This window comes from Equus przewalskii, chromosome 19 (assembly GCF_037783145.1).
Source record: "Equus przewalskii isolate Varuska chromosome 19, EquPr2, whole genome shotgun sequence".
In the NCBI taxonomy this organism is placed as follows: Eukaryota; Metazoa; Chordata; class Mammalia; order Perissodactyla; family Equidae; genus Equus; species Equus przewalskii.
The window spans coordinates 43,392,068-43,413,812 of NC_091849.1; the positions used below are offsets into that span (position 1 = coordinate 43,392,068).

Consider the following 21,745-nt stretch of genomic DNA (forward strand, 5'->3'; position numbering starts at 1 on the left):
GCCATCCTCCCTCCCCAACTGCGGACTCCCCCTCCTGAGTCACAGCAGGAGCGCGGGGGACGAGGCGGGGGGCGGGGCGGAGAGAGGGGAGCCGGGAACCCGGGGGGCGGGAGGGGGGAATATCAATGGAGACGGAATGTACGGTCTCTGGGGAGGGAGGTACCTTTTCTCTCTTCGTCTTTAAAGGCGGCAGGCCACAAGTAGACCGCTGTCCTCCCAAACCACATACAGATGCCTCAAAAGTCAGAGACCAGCTCAGAGCAGAGGGTAAGGGCAAAGGGCTAGAAACCGAGTCCAGACCTAGTGAACAGAGTCATCTTTTTTTGTTTGTTTGTCTTTTTAAAGATTTCATTTTTCCTTTTTCTCCCCAAAGCCTCCCGGTACATAGCTGTATGTTTTTAGTTGTGGGTTCTTCTAGTTGTGGCATGTGGGATGCCACCTCAGCATGGCCTGATGAGCGGTGCCATGTCCACACCCAGGATCAGAACCGGTAAAACCCTGGGCCACCCAAGCTGGAGTGCACAAACAACCACTCAGCCACGGGGCCGGCCCCAAGAGTCAAGTCTTCTTAAGCCCTGACCCCCATAGCCATCCCAGAGCATCCACAAATAAGGTCAGGGAAGTGAGCCAAGTTGGATCCTGAGAGGACTGGATCCTGTCTTTATTTTAAATGTTGATGTTTTATTCATCATGGATTTTTTGGCATTATCTTTGATTTTTAAGAATACTGCATTCAGATATTTATCTTGCTTCCTGAATTTTTTAGCACCCTCTTAGGTTTTGCACCTCAGGCAGACTGCCTCCCTGGCCTGTCCCTAGTCCCAGCCGGGCCACAAAGGCAACTGCCCATGTATGTACACAGCCATGAGACATGTGTGGGTGACATATTGCCAGCTCAGCTGAGCAAACACAGATGCACACGGGGCTGGAAAGATAGGACTCTGCGTGAGGTGCACACAGATGCACACAGGGCTGGAAAGATAGGACTCTGTGTGAGGTGCGTCACCATCTCAAAGAGGGTGGGGGTTGGGTGCAGCCCTTCCCACCCCACTCCTGTGCCGGGAGCCCAGGGAGGGAGAGAGCCGGAAGACTGGGCAGAAGGTGATGAGGACTGGCCGGGCCTGGCTAGAAACACTTTGGGCACAGACCCATGTGAGTTGGGGCTCTGAGACTGTCCAGCAGGGGGCCCAGGTACCCAGCAACCATCTCTGCCCAGGGAGGCATCTCTGGAGCGGGGAGGAGGGTGCTGGCGGGGGAGGGGGGGGGCCCCTGGCAGGGCGAGCGCCAGATGGGCTTCTCTCCAGCAATAACAGCCCTGGCTGTTGCCATCCAGTGAGCGGGCCAAGCCTCAGCAGAGGTGGGGAGAGGAACCAGCCTTCCCCTGTCTGGCCTGGGACCCTCACCACTTCCCTCCAGTTTCTTTCCACTTCCAACCCCCTTTGCACAGCCACTGGCCACCAGCCTGGCCATGTCTGGCAGATCTGTCTGAACACTAAGGCCTGCCACCCCCACAGGCCCTGAGACAGGAAATGAAGGTGGGGAGAGAGACAGGGGCCAAGAAAAGAGGGGAGAGGCGGGAAGAGAGAGAGACTGGACAAACACAGGGTGGGAATGGGGTAGCAGGGGTAGACCCACACATGACGCTGCCCTCAAGCCGTGGGACAGCGTCTAGAAAAATACCATATATAGCCCTCTTCCTGCCCTCTGTTTGCTGAAGTCTGGGGGATGATGGTGTGTCATGTCTCTGAGGGGTGTGGAGCCAGAATGCTGGGAATACCCCTCCTGGAGTAGCTTGGGGAGAGTGTGCTGACTCCAAGTGGAAAACCTACACTTCCCCTCAGGGCCCATCTGTTCTCTGGGGAAAGGGTGTGACTCTGCCTTATCCCGTGGTGTTAGTACGCCTAATTGTTAATTAGTGTCTGTGGCTTTTCCAGGAAACCGGCCTGTTGGTTAGTCGGGCACGGGAGTGAGGATAGGGGGTGCTGGACCAGATTTTCTCTCCTCAGACCCTCTCCAGCCTCTGAATTGTCCCCCAGCACTGAGGGCTGCCACAGGGGCAGTGACTCCCTCTCCCCCAGATTTACTGACCAACAGAAAAGGAAGGAATCCTTCCTCCTCCCTTGGAGGTGGAAGAAGGACTGACCACTCCTCAGGATGCCCACTCCCTTCCTCCTCAGCTAGTGGAGGATGTGGGTTCAGCTTCAGCATCTGCCTCTGAGTATCAGGACAATAGGATTCACTCAGGATGTAAGGCTGTTCCTGGCCTTTTCTCTTTCCATCCCCAACTGTGCCTCAGCTTTTCCAAACTTCTGGATTTAGAAAGAGTGAATCATGAGGGGTCTACAGGGCTGGGCCTCTACCGGCCCCCCCCCCCCCGCCCGCCCCCCAGAGCCACACCTCCTCCTCCAAGTCAAAGTGGTGGGTGGTGTGTGTGGGTGTGCGGGTCTCTGTGTGTACAAGGTAGGAAAACCCACCATGCAGGTCACTGATGAGCCTGATTATGTCAGAGGGATCCCACAGCGTGGTGGTGGTGGGGGGGGGGGGGGGCGAGGCAGAGGACATATCTGAAAGGAAGAAAGTGACATGAAAAGGGAGGGGGTGCTGAAAAAGAAAAAGGCACAGTGTGGGAGAAAGTGGCTGGGAGGGGGTTTGGGGAGTGATAACGGAACGTCTGGGATGGAGCAGGGACGTGGGGGCGTCGGGGCCTGTGTGAGCAGAAGGTTTGTCCCTGGGAGAGCCCCGAGGGGAGTTCTGTAGGAGTTCACCTAGCCCCAGCGCGGAGGAGACTAGGGGTACCCAGTGTGGCGCGTACCCTCCTGTCCCCTGTGCTCCTTGATGGGGCAGGGTTTAGTGTGGCAGGGCCCAAATAGGTCCTGTCTACAGAAATCACACCGCGAGGTGTGGGCCCGGCGGCCTGGGGGCGCAGGGTCCCAGGTGCGGGTCCCTAGGCATCCTGAGACGCCAAGCGAGCGGCAGAGGCGGGCCGGGCCGGGGGCGGGGCCGAGGCCGGCGTTGGTGGGGGGAGCGGACGCCGCTGGGGTGCGCCGGGGGCGGGCCCGGCGGGGGGCGGGTTTGAATGTGCTCGGGCGGGCGCGGGAAGCGGCCTGGAGAGAACGCAGATCTCCGCACCGGACTCCTTCCCTGCAGGTGCTGAGCGGGGCCTGGGGGCAGGGGACCGGCGGGCGGAAGGCGCCGCCTCCTGCCCGCCAGGAGGCAGGGAGGCCGGGCCTGGCAGCTCTGCGGCCGGGAGCGAGGCGGCAGTTGGGGCTCCCCCTGCCCAGGTGCGGAGCACGCGGAGCTGCGCAGCACGTGGGACGCGGCGGAGTACCCTGCGGGGACCCAGACCGCAGCGGGGCGTGGAAGGCCTGGTTCCTGCGCCTGGAACCGGCTGTCGCTGAGCCGACCTCCACAAGGGGCGGGCGAGTAGATGGTTAATCTCGACCAGTGTTGTTGCTGGTACAGGGGAGGGGCCGCGCCGCTGACTGCGCTTGGGTTGGCGGCGGGGTGGGGATGGGGATGAGGGCACGAGGAATGGAGGTGGAAGAGCTGTCTCTTTAACTCCCGCCTTTTATTGGCCGAATTCGTGTCCGTGGCCTCCTCTTCATGGGCGCGTGCTCATTTACTCCTGGAGAGAGGACAAGGATGCATGCCCACCCCCCCCCCCAGCTTTTCTTCCCAGGGGAGAGCAGTGGTGGGTGAGGGCAGGTCCCACCCTTGCCCCTCACCCCTCTTGGAGTCACTCCTTTGCCGCATCGATCCTCTCGGTAACCTCCAGACCCTCCTATCTGTCCTCCTGTCTGTGCGGGCTCTCCATGCCAAGAAGTATGTGTAATAGGGTGGGACACTCAAGTCAGGCTGGAGATGACCTCGACCCCCACCTTATTTTTCCCCCTTAGTTGGAGTAGAGAACTCTCACCTCCCAGTATAGTACAGGGCTAGCTGGGAAGCAGTCTCTGTACCTTGCTCCCCACCCCACAAGAAGCCTAGGATAAGCTACACCTTGAGTTTGAATTCCAGCTCTCCCATTCATTAGCGCTCTGACTTTAGGCAAGTAACTCAACCTCTCTGAACCTCAGCTTCCCTGGTCTGTTCCATGGAGACAATTTAGTACTAGCTTATGGGTGGTCATGAGGGCAAGGGTAGCAGCTGACTCCATATAGGATCCCGGGGAGCGGAGAATTTGATGCTACCACAAGGGCTGTCTAGAAGCTGGGGTACATGAGAGGTGTTGGCCTGGGAGTAGGGAGGTGCTGTTTGGCGGCTGCTTTCAGGGCCCCATCTCAGCAGGCCAAGGCGTGGCTGGAGGGACAGCAGATGCTTTGAGCTCGCATCAGATCCCAGTTGCTGCTGGGCAAAGGCAGACAAGAACCTAACACCTGGCCAGCTGAACGTCAAGATGTGGGCAGGGAGAGGGGCTGCTCTGGAGTTGAACTGTGCCCAAGACTGGGGTGGGAACTGCTGAAAACAGAGAGCAGGGGTGTCGCTGGTGGAGAGAGTAGAAATAAATACTTCTCTGAGCTTAAGGCAGATTTACCGAGGAAGGGAGATACTCTGTTCTCTCCACCCCAGGCTCCCATCTGGGATGAAACTGCACCTGCTCTTTATTGCCAGGAATCTTGCCTGTGGGGCTGGGGGCTGGAGCTCAGGGTGTGCGAGGTGAGAAGCTGGGGGTTCCCCTTCCTGCTAGGTAATAGAAAACCTGAGTCCTGAGCCTTGTCTGCCCACATCCCAGGGCAGAGCCCTCTTGCTCTCATCCCTCTAGAAAATGTAGAAACTGTTGTTCACTGCTCTGTCCCCGTGCCTAGAACAGTGCCCGGCTAGCATGCAGAGATCTCTGTAAAAATCTGTTGAAAGGATGAAAGAAAGGAGCCCTCTGCCTCCATCTGGAGATGTGTGGATCTGTTCCTCCCCTCCCTGTTTTACAACCCAGTCGTGGGCTGGGGGCCGACGAGGCCTTTGGAGAGTCTGGAGTTTACCCAGGGGGTTGCTGAGAGGAATTATTGAGAGGGGTAGAATAGCCCATTCACGGTGTGGCGTCTGGCGGTGGTGTCTGTCTGTCTCGAGCTGGATCCTGGAGCACTATCTGCACCTGTGGGTTGACCCGCCCCCTTAGCTCCCCTGCTGAGACTGCTGGGTCTCTTATCTCTCAGACTACAGGGCTGGTTTTTATCTCCTTGGTTGCCTGTGCCTGTGTGTGTGTGAGAGAGGCTTCTCAGAATGGGGACACTCCCTCCCACAGCAAAGCCTGGGGAGTTCTCTCCTACACCCTGTGCCAATTTCTTCTCTCTGGACCCTTCCCCAGGAAGATCCCATGGACCCGGCCTGCTGCCTGAGCCTGAGCTAGGACCACCTCCCAGGGACTACCCAGGCACCCTCTGCTCCGACCCTTCTGCTGGCAAGTCTGGGCATTTGGTGAGTGCTAGCCCAGGAAGGCGGGGAAGCCGGTCCTTACCTGAAACAGCAGACCTGGCTCCATTGGGGAACGCGCCAGCACATGCCTGCCTGGCTTCCCATGCCATTCAAAGGGAAGGCTGTGTCATCTGCTGGTGCGACCATGCCTCTTCTACATGAGCAGGGAGCAGGGGAGGGACACTGAGGGGGAGGCCAGGAGCTTTGGTACTATGCGGTTAGTTAGGCCTGTGCCCCTACCCCTCCAGCCTTCTTCAAGTTTGGTCTCAGAAAAGGGAAGAGGGCAGGGGCCTGAAGTGAGTCAGAGAGGAACCGAGGGGGGATGGAGTGACCCTGGGCCCAGGACTGGGGTCAGAGGAGGAGCCGGGCTAGGTGGTAGGAAGAGCTGTGTCCCCACACCCATTGTCAAGTATTTTCCTGGAAAACTGGCCAGGAACTAGGAAGGCTCCAGGCAGTGACTGGAAAGGAAGATTAAGGAGCCAAGAGCAGACAGGCTGGGGTATAGGGTGCCTCCAGGAGGGGACCGACTCCAGAGGCCACCCTAGGCATAAGTCCAGGGACTCCCCCGGAGGGTGGAGAGGTCAGACTTGCAGATGGGGGCCTGGGAGGGAGGGAGGCCTCTCTGGCTTGGCCTGGTCATCACCCTTGTGGCTGCTGCTCCTGCAGATCTGTTTTGTGCCCTCCCCCTTATCCTCTTGGCTCCATCTCCTTTCTGTTTTCCTCCTCCCGGCCCTCCTTCCATTGTCATGACTCTCCCTGACCTCTCATCCTCTTCCCTGCCTTTTTTGCCTGTCTTTCTCTCCCTCTCAATCGTGCTTCCTCCTCCTTCCCTTCTGCTCTCCACCCTCCTGTTTCCCAGCTTACAGACTGCTTCGGCTGCTGGATAAAAATAGCAGTGGCAGCGGCCAGGCCAGGCCCGGAGCCAGGTAGAGCCTGGGCAGGCAGGGGCTCCCAACAGGACTGGCCAGAGGGGTCAGATTGAACAGTCTTGAGAGGCAGGGCCAGGAGAGCGTCCTCTGGACTCCTCAGCTTGCCTGCTCTGTCTGCCCTGCCCCCTCCAACCTCTCCCCCACCAGTCTGAAGAGGCCTGTGGGGAAGCAGGGCCCAGATGGGGCCTCACACTATTTCTCCCCCCAGCAGGCCTCAGAGGAAGGGAGCTGTCAGCCAGACAAAACCAAGAACGCCGTCACCATGACAACCAGTCACCAGCCTCAGGACAGGTACTGGGGGACCTGAGCTGGGGACCTAGGGGAGTGGAAATGAGTCTCCAGAGGACTTGGGATGGTGTCCTTTGGAATTTGGGGTTGCCACTGCCAACTGGCCTTCAGCTAGGTAGTTCTGAGTCAGGGCTGCAACAGGGGTGGGGACCATGTGTGCCTTGGCTGGGTGCTGGCTGGAGTGTCTGCCAGGAAACCCAGGGTGGGTGGGTGGCAGCCCCTCCCTGGCCTGTCAGTGTTTCCGCTGTTGCTCTCCAGCCAGCCAGTGGCTTCCAGCTCCTCCCCCTGGGGAGACATTTGCCAGCATCCTACATTCCAGAGCACATCTGGCAGAACAGCCCTCCCCCTCGGGGCTGCCCTGGGGCCTCTGCCTCAGATGACCCTGGCCCACCCTGGTCCCTGATCTGACCTTCCTCTGACATCCCCACCTCTGGAGCCTATGAACTCCCTCAGGTTAGACCAGCACCTGTGATTGTGCAACTGCGATCATGCATATGTATTTTGGGGAAATATGCTGTAGTTTGCTTCAAGTTCCCCAAGGAGTCTAGGACCCAAGAATGTTGATGAAGCCATGCCTGGGGTCCAAAACCCCTTCAACTCAGGCCCCCTGACCGCATCACCTCTCCCCTGCCCATCCTGTCTCCCTCCTATGCCAAAGGCCACAGAACTAAGCCACTTCTGGCTGTGGGACCTTGGGCACTTGGTTTGATCTCTCTGGGACCATTTCCCATCTGTAAAATAGAGGTGAAGTTTATTCAGATGGGAGGGAATTTAAGGAGACATAGTAAGTACAGGCCTCGGGTTGGTTACCCACCTCGCTGCTCCATTCCCAGGCTGCCTGCGTGCCCCATCCCAGCCTCGCCCCTCCGATAGCACTTCTCCGAACCCCTCTCCCGTCTCCATCCACCTTGTTGCCCTCCCCCAGCCCCACTCTGACCCTCCATCCTCTCTGACCTTGGCAGATGTCCCCTCTTGGGGCGGTCACCCAGGCTCTGCGCCATGACCAGACCTGTCTCCTCCCTGCCTTGGGCTTCGCCCCCTGGTCATCTTTGTGAAGAAAGCGGGGAGGGAATGACAGGCACATCTAGAGACCATGGAGGGAGGGCCCAGGGCCGCCTGGGGGGAGCTGCTCCATCGCACACAGGCCCTGAGGTATAGGGCTTGGGGCATGCCCTGGCCAAAGCTGGGCCGGTGCTTATTTGCGTTCTGTGGCCCAGATGACGCCCAGTGGCCCCATACCTCCTGGCTTCCCCTACGTGGTGTGACCTACAAAGCCGGTTCTGTCTGGGCCGAGGAAAAAACAGCTCCCTCACTTCCCAGCCGCCCAAGTCACCCTGCCTGCCCCGCTAGGTCCAGAATGGTCTGGGAGTTTCCTGACCTCAGAATCCTCTTTGGGGAGCCACACAGGGCCTGCCCAGCGGGGGTGGAAAACGCTTGGTGTTTGCTTTCTCACTCATCCAGCCCACCCCTAGCCTTTAGCAGAATTTCCAAAACCACCTCCGGATGTGTGGGTCACACTGGTTCCCAAGCCTGCAGGGTCCCCCGAGTCTTTGGGGCTGAGAACCAAGGTCCTTTTGGCCTTGCCCTTCAGTCCTGTGTCCCTGGTGCCCCTTCCCCTCTGGATTTGTCTGTGCCCTTCTCCCTGTCCCAGGACACTCCCCTCTCCAGATTCACCCATAGGGGGACACAAGCACAGAGTCTGCAGGTCAGGGAGGGAGGGGCTACCTCAGGATTGATCTGGGAAGAAGGGGGGATGGTGCGTCACTTGGCCCCCTCTCCTCACCCCTCTCCAGGTACAAAGCCGTCTGGCTTATCTTCTTCATGCTGGGCCTGGGGACACTGCTTCCCTGGAACTTTTTCATGACAGCCACTCAGGTGAGACTGGGGTGACCGGGCATGTCCACTGGGCACATGGGACCTGGATCTGCACTCGTGGACACAGGGAGAGAGGTTTAACACTCCTCTCTGCACTCCCCGCAGTATTTCACAAACCGCCTGGACCAGTCCCAGAATGTGTCCTCGGCCACTGAACTGAGCAAGGACATCCAGACCTTGGCACCCCCCACAGCACCCTCTCCAGAGCGGAATTCTCTCAGTGCCATCTTCAACAATGTCATGACCTTATGTGCCATGCTGCCCCTGCTGGTCTTCACCTGCCTCAACTCCTTCCTGCATCAGAGGTGAGCGTCTGGGCCCCCAGCCTGGCCCCTCGCTGCCCCCGGTGCTCCCTGGGCCGAGGCCCTGGCTTAACCACCCCTCTCCACCACCTTGGCCCCTCTGGCAGGATCCCTCAGGCTGTTCGGATCCTGGGCAGCCTGGTGGCCATCCTGCTGGTGTTCCTGTTCACTGCCATCCTGGTGAAGGTGCACCTGGATGCTCTGTCCTTCTTTGTCATCACCATGATCAAGATCATGCTCATTAATTGTAAGTGGGGCTGGGAGGGGACCTGGGGCAGAGATCTTCCCATACACCCCTACCCTTCTCTCAGACCCACAGTCAGCCAGAGAGGAGCCCATTCCTCCCCTGGGAGGAGATGTGTGCCATGGGCAGTCAGGTTGGTTCAGAGGCCTGAGCAGGTGTGGGCCAGGGCTGGGAATGGGGACAGAGAAAAGGGCCGCTCAGCGTCAAAACTCACTGGGAGAGCCAGCCCTGGTGGTCTAGTGGTTAAGATTCGGCGCTGTCACTGCCGCAGCCCGGGTTCGTTTCTGCATCATGAAACCACCTTACCTGTCTGTCAGTTGTTGTACTGTGGCCGTAAATCACTTACTACTAGCATCCACAACCATGCACTGAAGCTTTAAAAAGAAAAAAGACTCACTGGGAGTAAAGCGGGAATCACAGGGACCTGTTTTCCCAGGGGCCCCCAACCGTCCCCAGCAGAAGTGAGTCCCCCCCTGCTCCCCCCTCCCCTGCTGATGCCTGTCTTGTTCCCCCAGCGTTCGGTGCCATCCTGCAGGGCAGCCTCTTCGGTCTGGCAGGCCTCCTGCCAGCCAGCTACACGGCTCCCATCATGAGTGGCCAGGGCCTGGCAGGCCTCTTCGCCTCAGTGGCCATGATCTGTGCCATCGCCAGTGAGTCTTGCTATCTGTCTGCCTGTCACTCTGGTTGTCGTGGGGAGGAGGGAGTGGGGCCTGTCTGATCACGCACACCCTCCACTTCAGGTGGCTCGGAGCTGTCAACAAGTGCCTTCGGCTATTTTATCACAGCCTGTGTGGTTATTATTTTGACCATCATCTGTTACCTGGGCCTGCCCCGATTGGTGAGCAAATGAAGAAAGCTGGGATTTAGGGTCTGGGGGTCCAGGGCCCCAAACCAAGGGTGTTCAGTGGCCGAAGCATGAGGGAGGTGGAGATGCTGGGGAATTCCACTTCTGAATCCACCTCCCCTGTCTCCCTCACTTGACAGGAATTCTACCGCTACTATCAGCAGCTCAAGCTCGAAGGGCCTGGGGAGCAGGAGACCAAGTTGGACCTCATTAGTAAAGGTCTGAATAGCCTGAGGAAGCTGGGGTGGAGGCCAGCCTGCCGGGCTGGGGGGCAGCATGAGCAGTGGACTAGGATGAGTGCACTGTATTTGCTGGTAGCAATGAGCCAGAGGCCAGAGGGATCAGGGGTGGGACGAGGGGAACAATAGGGAATAAAGGCTGGGAGAGATAAAATGGGGGAGGTCCCGGGTGACCCTGAATGCCTGAGGGCAGTGGGAAGCAATTTCAGATTTTTGGACAGGGCGTAACATGACCTGGGCTCCTGGGAGAGGTCAGGACCCAGGGGACCCAGCTGTGGGGATTTGGATGAGGTCTGGGCTAGGTGTTAGCATGCAGCTGGGCGCTGAGTAAGGAGGTATCCAACCCAGCCCTTTTGAGGGATGTTTGTGCCATCTGCTGTTGCTCTGTCCTTTCCACAACTTGAAGATCCTTATATAACCTCTCACCCACCCTAGGAGAGGAGCCAAGAGCAGGCAAAGGGGAGTCCGAAGTTTCAGCCCCCAACTCTAAGCCCACCAATAAAAGCCACTCTATCCGAGCCATCCTCAAAAACGTATGTGGAGCCTGGTGTCCTGCCCTCCACCCCTCACCCTCCTTCTCTCCTTCCTTTGCTCCCCGCCTCCTCCCCTGCTCTACCTGTCCTCTTCCTTTCTGACCTGAGACTGGCCACTCTCCTGGATTCCCGTGTGTGTCAGTGTGTGTGTGTGTGTAGGGGGCGATTCTTGGTTCTTGAATGCACAATCATCAGGAAGACACAGGGGTCCCTTTCCTCCAGATCTTAGTCCCGGCTCTCTCCGTCTGCTTCGTCTTCACGATCACTATTGGGATGTTTCCCGCCGTGGCCGCTGAGGTCAAGTCCAGCATTGCGGGCACCAGCGCCTGGGGTGAGGACACCAGGGGTTCCCAGGATGGGGGCAGACAGGGCCTCGAGGAGGACTGGGAGTGGGCGAGAAGGGGAGCCTGGGCTGCTGTCTTCCCAGCTAAATTCTCCTGGTCCATTTGCCCTTCGCTGGGCTGGAAGCATCTCCATTTTACAGCTGGGGAAACTGAGCCCCGGTGAGGGTCAGGGTTGCTAAATCTGCCTCTCTGGACCTAATAAATAACCATCCCCTAATCTGCTCTTCCTCTTCCAGGAAACTACTTCATTCCTGTGTCTTGTTTCTTGATTTTCAATATCTTTGACTGGCTGGGCCGGAGCCTCACAGCCTTGACCATGTGGGTAAGTGAAAGGAGGGGGCACCGGGTCCCTGTGAGAGGGAAGAGTCCAGCCTGAGACTGTCTGACAACCAAGAAAGTATGGTGGTGAGGGGACCATGCTTTTTTTTTAAACCAAGCCATAACCTACGTATGGTACGGTGTACAAGACTTAAGTGTTCAGCTTAATGAATACACACACACAAATATATACACACACCCGTGTGTAATCACCACCCAGGTCAAGATGTAGGACATTTCCAGCCCTCCAGAAGGCTCCACCATGCCCCTTCCCAATCCGTACCCCGTAAGGGTAACAAGGCTTTGAAGTTTCAATTCAGATCCTGAGGGGCCCAAGATAGAGCTGTGGGGGCCTGGGTATGCCCTCAAGGCTGGCCTGGGCTGAGGCATTACCTGGTCCCCCGCAGCCTGGAAAGGACAGCCGCTGGCTGCCAACCCTGGTGCTGGCCCGGCTGGTGTTCGTGCCCCTGCTGCTGCTGTGCAACGTCCAGCCACGCCGCTACCTGTCTGTGGTCTTTGAGCACGATGCCTGGTACATCTTCTTCATGGCTGCCTTCGCCTTCTCCAACGGGTACCTTGCCAGTCTCTGCATGTGCTTCGGGCCCAAGTGAGTAGAGAACTTGGTGGCACAAGGCAGAGTCTAGAGCTCCAGTGGGGGACACTTAGTAGAGAGAGAGAGGGCGGAGGGAGACTCCCTGATCCTGGAGCTTAGGGTTTCTGGGCTGAGGGAGGAAACGGCCAGGGAGGGGCACCTGGGCTGAAGGTGTAGTGGTGGGTGGTGGAGGGATGGGGGGCCCAGGCTTATTTAGGTGGAGATGTGGGAGAGGGGCTCTCAGGGTAAGGTGGAAGATGGCCCCCAAGAGGGAAAAGCCAGCTTGGGCTTGGACAAGTAGAATAGGTTGACCAGCAGAATCAGGTGCTCAGGCAAGTCTTCCCCGACCGAGATGCTGTGGCGGGGCACGGGGAGGGGAGGTCCTAAGGCAGCCTCGCCCTCCCTTCTGTAGGAAGGTGAAGCCGGCTGAGGCAGAGACGGCTGGAGCCATCATGGCCTTCTTTCTGTCTCTCGGCCTGGCGCTGGGGGCTGTCTTCTCCTTCCTGTTCCGGGCAATTGTGTGACCGTGGATGGACAGAAGGACTGCACTGGCTGCCTGCTTCTACCCCCTTCCTTCTCCTTCAGGGATGGGTAGGGGTGGTCTGGAGGTTTTCTCTTCTAGCCAACTTCTGCTTTCTCACGGCCTGTGCTGGGCCCGGTGTCCGGGCCCTGAGGATGGAGCCTCTGTGCATGGACAGTGGGTACATTGTGGGCCTGAGTGAGGGTCAGAGTCGAGGGAGGGGATGCAGGCTCTGCATCTGCTCCAGTCTCCCACACTTGGCTGTGACTGAGCCCTGCTTGAGCAGGGCAGCAGAGGCTGAGTGTGTATGTGTGTGTCTGTCTGTCTGTCTGTTCGTCTGCCTGTTCCAGGGGTGGCCAGGGGCCAGGACTATCTGTTCTAAGGTCCTGTCTGATATTTCCACCCCTCTTCTCCCTGGGTGCCTCCTCCCCCCACCTCTCCATGTCCCTCCCCCATTTCCCCTGCCTTGTTCCTACCCATAATCCGCCCTGTGCAGTTGCTATTTTACTGCCTTTTTTATACTCAACAGAAACCAGGTGCCTTCAGAGGCTCTCTGATTAAATAAACCATTTTTTTTTTCCTCCATGGAGCCCTGTGTCCTCCAGCCACAGCTTCATGCCCTGGAGAGGGTAGAGGGGTGGCATACTGAGTCTTGGGGGATGAGCATGACCCTGATGGGCCTTGGGTTCAAGGTCTGAGGTGGGGGTAAGGGGGTGGGGAGTTAGTCCTCTTAGCCTCAGAGGGGCTGCAGTGCCCCCTGCTGGGGCCACAGAGGAGGGACAGGCCTGGAGCCAGGACACCCAGACTGTTGGCTGAGACTCCGAAAGGCCGTTTTTCTTTGCTGCTTCCTTCTTTCATAGGACTTGGGATGGAGACAGTGCCCCATCTTTCTTTTATTTTCAGTGCCACACCCTCCACTCTGTCCTCACCCTTTAGCCCCAGGAATGAGCTCTGCAAAACTGGCCATCTCTCCCTCAACCCCTACCCCAGCTCCTGGCTGCACTCCCACACCTCCAGGGAGGAAGAAGCTGTAGCCTGAGGGTTCTCCCCCACCTGGCACTTGGCCCTGACACCAAAGCTCAGCCTTCCTGGGGAACAAGGGGCCTGTGTGTCCTTGCACTGAAGCTGGGCCTTCCCCTTCTCTTCCCAAACTGTGGCCTGGGGAGGGATGGGATGGTATGGAGCCATGAGAATGCCTCAGTGGAGAGGGCCATGCCACTGCATCCCCCTTCTCAGAAATGACTCTTCCTTGACAGTAAGTGGGACCAGAGCTCTGGCCACGGTGAACTGCCTTCCCTCACTGACCCTGGCCTTTGGCATGTGTCTCAGACTCCTCCCAAAAGGGCGCACAGCACAGCCCAGACTGCTCACTGACCCCTGACCAGCAGATTGCTCAGAGTTGGCACTGTATCAGGGCTTCACTTCTCACAGTTTAATTTAATTGAAGGCTTCAGGCCTCACTAAGGGCTGTTTTGTAAGCTCTTTGGTGAGTTCTGAAGCCCTGTTGGGGTAGTTAAGTATGTCACTGCATGGGTAACTGGAGTGCACATACTCCAGGGGTACATGTCAAACCAGGATACATATCTCAGGTTGGTGGAAAACAAAGTATTCCTTTCTTGTCAAGCGAGGGGTTCCCTGGAGAGTATTCTTCAGTCTTTGCAGCACCCTTTGGTGATGAGGCCGAGATAAACATGCGCTTTCTCTTCCCAACTTCCCTATTGTACCCAAACCTGAGAGTCCTATCGGGCTCTTTCTTCAGCACCAACAACCTTTCAGGGATCCTGTGTTTCTTCTCTGGGTCCTTTCACCGCCTCCTGCCTGGCCTTCCAGGACTCTCGCCCAGGTTTCCTCCAACCCATCCCACATGTGGCCACAGAATAATCTAAAAACAAATGTAGTGATACGCTGGTCTCTCACCCTGGAGCCTGCCAAGCATTTCTTGATCCTCTGCCACCAACAGCAACAGGCGGTTTATGCAATTCCTTCCCCCTCTGCACCTCAGAACTTTTGTAACTTTGTGACTTTTCTTCTATCATGCTCTTTACTCCAGCCAGCAGACAGACTCGTGTTTTTCAGGTTAGAGTCTACATTCTGTTCCTGTTTTTACTCTTTAAGCTGCAAGTGCTGTACGTGGCTCCCAGAGGTACTGAAAAAATGGTTGCTTCATTGCATCTGCTTGTCCCTCCCAGCAAGCTTCCCCTGCCTAACCCTAGCTGTGTAGTAACACTTATTTCACTGCCTGTGCCCAGGGGACAAAGATGGGTGTTAATAAGTTTCTCTCCATCCCAGCAATGATTTGAAGGAGATAAAACATTTCGATTAAAAGTCACTTTCCGGGGGCCGGCCCGGTGGCGCAGCAGTTAAGTTCGCACGTTCCGCTTCTTGGCGGCCCGGGGTTCGCTGGTTCGGATCCCGGGTGCGGACATGGCACTGCTTGGCAGCCATGCTGTGGTAGGCGTCCCACGTATAAACTAGAGGAAGATGGGCACGGATGTTAGCTTAGAGCCAGGCTTCCTCAGCAGCAAGAGGAGGACTGGCAGTAGTTAGCTGAGGGCTAATCTTCCTCAAAAAAAAAAAAAAGTCGCTTTCCTTCTTCCTGTACTTAAATTGATGTCCAAGAAAATTAGTAGGATATTTTTTCCAAAAATGTTTTCTAATGCAAATGCCCCCAAATTTGCAGCCTCATTTCCATTCTGCCCTCAGTGTCTTCGCCTGAAAACGGGGAGGGGTGGGGCTTAAATAAAGCAGCTCCCAGGTCGGCGGCCTGCCCGACTGCAGTGGTGGCTTCCGACCACAAGTAGGCGCTCTGCAGGCAACACCACCTGTGGGAGGCAGGCCGCCTCTTTCCGGCCTGAACGCTCCTCCTAGCGCTTTGCTTCCTGTAAGGGGGAAGGGCTGAGCGTAAGAATCGGCCAGGTATCCCTGACTCGGCCATGGCTTGTGCTAGTCATCTTCCTTCCGGGTGACGTTTGCGTACGAAGCATCAGTGTATTCAGCTGCCGTCCTCTCTGGGGTCGCTGCCACTGCAACGCAGAAATTTCCCTCTTATTTAAGCTCATATGGTGAATTGTTGGGGCTTTATACTTTTGAAAAGCTAAGAGCCCCAGTAAAATCAGCAGTCATCCTTGAAAACAGAAGTGAAGCCTCGGGTATAACAATGAATTGAAATATATCTGCGTATCCTTTTTTAAAAAAAATTTTGAGGTCATATTGGCTTATAACATCGCGTAAATTTCAGGTGTACGTTATATTTCAGTTTCTGTATAGACTACATCATGTTCACCACCAATAGCCTAGTTTTCACCTGTCACCATACATATGTATCTATTCTTTTAAGTGAATATGAGAACAGCATGGTGAGGGCAGTATAATGGGGGGGGAGGGGGGTGGCTTTTGACAGAAAAACCCCAATTATTGGGAAAATAAATTATTCTCAGTATTTTAAACAATGATAGTGATTCAAAATGGATGTGAGCAGAGAAATGCAGAGTCACTTTAAAGAGAGAGCTCTGCTCTGGCCAGCAGGCCCTGCCTGAAACTCGAGTCTTGACACACAGGGAGAGTGGGAGTGAAGGGGGGTCAGCCAGCCAGTAGGTCTGACACGCAGGCCAGGCTGGCAGTGAGGCCCGTCTGGTTCCTGGGCAAGTTGGCAGTGAGTGTGGAGATGGTCACCTCAGCTGGGCAGAGCCCAGGTTCCCCCCAGTCCATCAATGGCCTGTGTCGTGTGGGACTCCTCTAGCTCATCTCCAAATGACCTGGCTCTAGCATGGCTCCCCTCTGGGAGAGGGTGTGCTCACTCAGAGCTCTCTGCCTTGGCAGGCCTAGTGCTCCCTGGGAATGAGCCAGTTGGCATTCTGCTCCAGACTGCAGGGCGAGTGCTAAATGAGTCAACAGGACCCCGCAAAGTGGGGACCTCTGCCCGTGACAGCTGCCCTCTCCTGGACCTTTTTATGAGGTTAGGAGGTGGTTTGGATTCAGAGCCTAGGATTCCGTCTTGGGCCTGTCAAGTACCAGCTGTGTGACCCTGGACAAGTCCCTCATCTTCTGTAGCGCAGATCTTTACTTAAGATCGGGTGACATGTATGTATGGACTTGCTAAGGAATTAAGGGAGTCTATACAGGATGTGAGGACTGTGGAGACACGTGGTGCCCAAGACTCATTTGGATGATCCTCAGCACGGTGCGCTCCCTGCCCTGGGTCAAAGGGGCTCCCTGCTCCTCCCTGCACGATGTTCGGTCCCCTCCCCCGCACCTTCAGCCCCTGGAAGCTTCGAGAACCAAGCCTCATGTCCCTCGCCCAGGCCATTCCCAGTGTGAACCAACACTTACATTCCCACCTCTCTTGGGACAGCCGGGAACCGCAGGGCTGGCCCGGGCGGGGCGCGGGGGCTGGAACGACGGGAGCCAGGGCTCTGCTCAGCCTCCCCCAACCCCCGGGCGAGGGGGAGGGGAGGGCAGTGACGTCACCGGTCCCGCACGCCCCCTGGTGCCCGTCTGGCCCTTCGCATCTGACCCTTGGCGGGTGGGGCACCAGACTGGGTGCGGTCAGGTCGACTCAACTTCACCTTAAGTCTGGGTGACCTTGAGCCAGGCCTTCCATCTCAGAGCCGCTCGTCTGTAAAGCAGGGGTAGTAACATTTGCCCTGCCTACGTCTCCTGGTTGTGAAACTCCACTGAGATAAGGAGTAACAACCACATAGTCCCCCCTTATCTCCAGGGGATGTGTTCCAGGACCCCTGAAACCGAGGATAGCACCGAAGGCTTTACATACTCTTTTTCCCTATACATACATACCTGTGATAAAGTTTAATTTGTAGATTAGGCACAGTAAGAGATTAACAACTAATAATAAAATGGAACAATTATAACAATATACTGTAATAAAAGTTATGTGAATGTGGTCTCTCTCTCAAAATATCTTATTTACGGTACTCATCCTTGTGATGGTGTGAGATGATGCAGTGGCTACCTGATGAGTTGAACGGAGGAGAATGAGAAGGGCATTGTGAAGTAGCATAATTTTCTGACCGAAGTTGACTGTGGCGGGTGGCTGAAACCGCGGATATCCGCCGTTCCACTTTCTGTGGTTTCAGTTACTCCGCAGGTCAGCCTCAGCCTGAAAATAATTTGATGGAAAATTCCAGAAATAAGCAATTCATACGTTTTACATTGTGCTCCATTCTGAGTAATGTGATGAAATCTTGAGCCCTCCTGCTCCCTCCCACGTGGGCAGTGAATTATCCCTTTGTTCAGTGTAGCCACACTACGTATACTACCTGCCCTCTAGTCACTTAGTAGCCATCTTGGATATCAGATCAACATTGCAGTATGGAAGTGCTTGTGTTCAAGTAACCCTGATTTTACTTAATAATGTCTCCAAAGCCCAAGACTAGTGATGCTGGCAATTTGGATACGCCAAAGAGAAGTTATTGTTAATCTGTTGCTGTGCCTAATTAATAAATGAAACTTTATCATAGGTACATATGTATAGGAAAAAACAGCATATATATAGGGTTCAGTGCTATCTGAGGTTTCAGGTGTCCACTGGGGGTCTTGGAAAGTATCCCCCACAGATAAGGGGGGACTATAGTACTTTCACCTGCCACTCTACTTGCGGTCTCACATATGTTGTCTCTTATGATCTTCCAATAATCTTATGAAGTGCTGACTATTGCTATGCCGATCTGACTCCAGAAAACCGAGGCTGAAAAGATTAAATGATGGAAAAATATTTTGTAAACTGCAAAGCATCAGATAAATATAATCTCTGTCTCTGTCTGTCTGTCTCTCTCAGTCTCTCTTTCTCTGATGCACACACACACACACACACACACACACACACACACACACACACGGGGGTGTTCCCAGGCAGTGAAGGAGATGGAAAGCTACAAGGCCTTATGTGAGCATGTGGCATCATCACACAGGCCGGTTGCACCTTCCTCCCCTGCCTCCAAAACCTCCCAGAGAGTCATCTTCTCTTTTCACATGCCCAAGGATCCCAAGCCTCCTAGGATCCTGAACTCCCACGTCATCCTTCCCAGGTGAAACCAGTAAAGCCCCTCCTGACGTCTAACCTCAGTCCCTCCTATTCGTGAGTTCCTCACCACCCAGTAGCACTACCACAGCCTTACCAGTCCCTTACCTAGGTGCAGGTGGGCCAGGCAGGCACTGGGCCTAGTGGATGCGCAGAAATCCAGTCAGTTGAGACCTGCACGTTGAGGAGTGACTTGTGCCTGGGGCAGGATGGGTGGCAGGCAGGACACTTAAGTAGGTCAGGGTTGTTTGTGGTGCCACCCGTCCCCTGCACCTTCCCCTGCCAAAAATCTGCTCTGGGCTGAACTGATTCTACTCAGAGTAGTTAACTTTTACCTTCTTAGTCACAGGGGGCCTGGAACACTGATCTATGCCCCAGACAAAAAGGGATGCCTGGTGGGTGTGATGGCAGGAGGAGGACAGACATTTTCAGGCTGGGCTGACAATGGCAGGTCAGCAGGACTCAGTCACACCCCTTAGGCCATGGATACTAAGCCCTTAGAGAGTGGGGACACACTCACATGTGTATTAATAGAGCGGGTTACCAAAGATACCCGATTTGCAATTCCAGAATGGCTTAGATCATCATTTTTGGCCTTCTCACCACACCCCCCGGAGAGATTTTGTCCTTGCCCATGACTTCAGTCATCAGCCTCTGCCTCCTGGACATGTCTCCTTGGTGCCCCACCATGTGCCTAAAGCAGACTTCTTGACCCCCCCCCCAACCCAGAGTGGTCCTCCTCCCCTCCGCTCGGCCCCATGTGCTATCACCCTACCTCAGAGAAGGCACACACGGTGCCTCTTCCCACCCATGTCATCGCCCCACCCGCAGCCTCACTCTTCTCCAAGTTATGTCCCCTGGGTTCTCCAAGTGGTTTTTTGTTTTCTTTGTTTTTAACACCATAATTAACTGGCTTGTATTAATAGATTTAACATATTTAGACTTTTATCCAACAGTTAGATAATACATATTTTTCTCAAGCACGCATGGAGCATTTACAACTATTAACCACATCCTGGGTTAACCTCATCCAACTCTCAACTACAAAGGAGCTAGTATCATACACACCACATTGAATGTCTACCACGTGGTATGTCTACAACATCATTAAAAGATATTTCAATTAAACATATTTGAAAATGTTAAACACTTAAATTGATCAACAAAGATAATGTAAGAGGAATCGGATAATTTTTTTTTAAGATTTTATTTTTCCTTTTTCTCCCCAAAGCCCCCCAGTACATAGTTGTATATAATTTTAGTTGTGGGTCCTTCTAGTTGTGGTGCATGGAACACCGCCTCAGCATGGCCTGATGAGCAGTGCCATGTCCACGCCCAGGATTCGAACTGGTGAAACCCTGGGCTGCCGAAGCAGAGCGCACTTAACCACTCGGCCATGGGGCCAGCCCCGGAATCAGGTAATTTTTAAAACTGAATTGTAATAAAAATACTATGTATTGAAACTTGTGGGATATAGCTAAAATAGTACTTGAGGAAAAATGTGTAGCCTTAAGTCCTTATGTCGGAAAAGGGGAAAGGCTTAAATTTAACGTGCTACGTATCAAAGTTAAGAAAATAGAAAAAGAACAACAGAACTGACCTAAAGAAAGTAGAAATAATGAGAAAAAATTTAGCAGAAATTTTAAAAATAAAGAAATTGAAGAAACAGAAAACAAATAGATGAAGATCAATATAAATAAAATAGACAAATCTCTGGTGAAACTGATCATGAAAAAGGTTTAAGACATGAAAAAAAATTTTAGGAATGAAAAAGGAGACATACTTTAGACAGAACAGAGATTTAAAAAATAGTCAAAGAAAATAGTATGCCATAATATCTAAAGCTTTGAAGAAACATCCAGAAAAATTATTAAACAAAATTGACTCAGGGAAAACCTGAATAGTTTTATACCATTAAAAAAAAAAACTGAATCCTTAGTTAAAATGTTTCCATACAGAAAACAACAGACTCAGGCAGATTTATAGGTGAGTTCTATAAAATTTTAAAGAAATAGATCATTTCAGTCTAATATTACTGTCTCTTAGTGAATTAAACATATAAATAGATTAAGGGGATTTTTAAAAACAATATTCTCATGGGGCTGACCTGGTGGCGCAGTGGTTAAGTTCGCACGTTCTGCTGCAGCAGCCTCGGGTTCCCTGGTTTGGATCCCGGGTGTGGACATGGCACCGCTTGGCAAGCCATGCTGTGGTAGGCGTCCCACATATAAAGTAGAGGAAGATGGGCATGGATGTTAGCTCAGGGCCAGTCTTCCTCAGCAAAAAGAGGAGGATTGGTAGCAGATGTTAGCTCAGAGCTAATCTTCCTCAGACAAACAAACAAAATTCTCAGTAGATACAGAAGAATAATTTTGATACCTAGTCAGATTAAAATTGATCACAAGTTAGGAATAGAAAGAGTAAACAGTATGCTCAGTGATGAAGTGTTAGAAGCATGCCTTTTCTTTCTTTCTTTCTTCCTTTTTAATATACTTCTTTTGAGGCAGATCTTGCCTCCTTTTTTTTTTTAAAGATTGGCACCTGAGCTAACAACTGTTGCCAATCTTCTTTTTTTTTCCTGCTTTTTCTCCCTAAATCCCCCCAGTACACAGTTGTATATTTTAGTTGTGGGTCCTTCTAGTTGTGGCACCTGGGACACCACCTCACTGTGGCCTAACGAGTGGTGCCATGTCCATGGCCAGGATCTGAACCAGTGAAACCCTGGGCTGCCAAAGGGGAACGCAAACTTAACCATTTGGCCAAGGGGACAGCCCTGAAGCATGCCTTTTCTGATCAGAAATGAGACAGGGAGGTCCAGAATCATTGTTCCCACTCATTGTTCTGCAGATCCTGCTGGACCAGTATAACAAGAAACAAGAGATACAAGGATTAGAAAGGGAGAAACCAAAATGTCACTGTTCTCAGATGATAGATAGGGTTGTACTTAGAAAAACCTGATAGACAAATTAAGAACTAGTAAGCTAGTTAACCAAGTTCTGGAAGCAAGAAAGAAAAATCGACTGCTTTTCAGACTCTCCAGGAAACAGAAAACGAAGGAAAATTCCCATTTACCATAGTATCAAAAAAAAATCACACTAACAATAAAGGGACAGGAAGTTGTGCAAGGGACTTTCCATGTCCCAGCAGAATGTGGAAACTGAGGCAAAGAGATGGAGCACAGGCTGGCAGTGCAGAGCCCTTGGCCTGTGAGGGTGAGGTGACAGGTCAGGGTATTCCGAGTGGAATGCAGGCATGAAAGCCTCGTGGAACT

At 54.0% G+C, this 21,745-nt stretch overlaps 1 protein-coding gene and 2 long non-coding RNA genes across 12 annotated transcripts; 1 reads left to right on the forward strand and 2 right to left on the reverse strand.

Annotated features, from left to right (window-relative positions):
• Positions 1-621: 621 nt before the first annotated feature.
• Positions 622-5,639, reverse strand: LOC139077347 (uncharacterized). Its single transcript, XR_011529774.1, has 2 exons — positions 5,453-5,639; positions 622-3,625 (listed from the first exon to the last, which is right to left on the reverse strand). It is a non-coding gene; the product is annotated as an uncharacterized lncRNA (long non-coding RNA).
• Positions 1,055-13,026, forward strand: SLC29A1 (solute carrier family 29 member 1 (Augustine blood group)). 10 transcript variants are annotated; one of them, XM_070584744.1, is made up of 14 exons: positions 1,055-1,152; positions 5,303-5,412; positions 6,547-6,629; positions 8,420-8,501; positions 8,607-8,806; positions 8,911-9,050; positions 9,563-9,697; positions 9,788-9,885; positions 10,032-10,110; positions 10,566-10,663; positions 10,886-10,994; positions 11,244-11,329; positions 11,733-11,932; positions 12,330-13,026. In XM_070584744.1, the coding sequence occupies exons 3-14, from the start codon at positions 6,601-6,603 to the stop codon at positions 12,439-12,441; spliced, it is 1,368 nt and encodes a 455-aa protein (XP_070440845.1). In that variant the 5' UTR covers positions 1,055-1,152; positions 5,303-5,412; positions 6,547-6,600; the 3' UTR covers positions 12,442-13,026. The 10 variants fall into 10 exon arrangements, with proteins under 10 accessions (XP_070440845.1, XP_070440842.1, XP_070440840.1 ...); XM_070584741.1 differs by having other exon boundaries at positions 6,550-6,629; XM_070584739.1 differs by lacking the exon at positions 1,055-1,152 and adding an exon at positions 3,009-3,147 and having other exon boundaries at positions 6,550-6,629.
• An 821-nt stretch (positions 13,027-13,847) lies between these two features.
• On the reverse strand, positions 13,848-18,683 carry LOC139077346 (uncharacterized). Its single transcript, XR_011529773.1, has 2 exons — positions 18,583-18,683; positions 13,848-15,460 (listed from the first exon to the last, which is right to left on the reverse strand). It is a non-coding gene; the product is annotated as an uncharacterized lncRNA (long non-coding RNA).
• Positions 18,684-21,745: the final 3,062 nt, after the last annotated feature.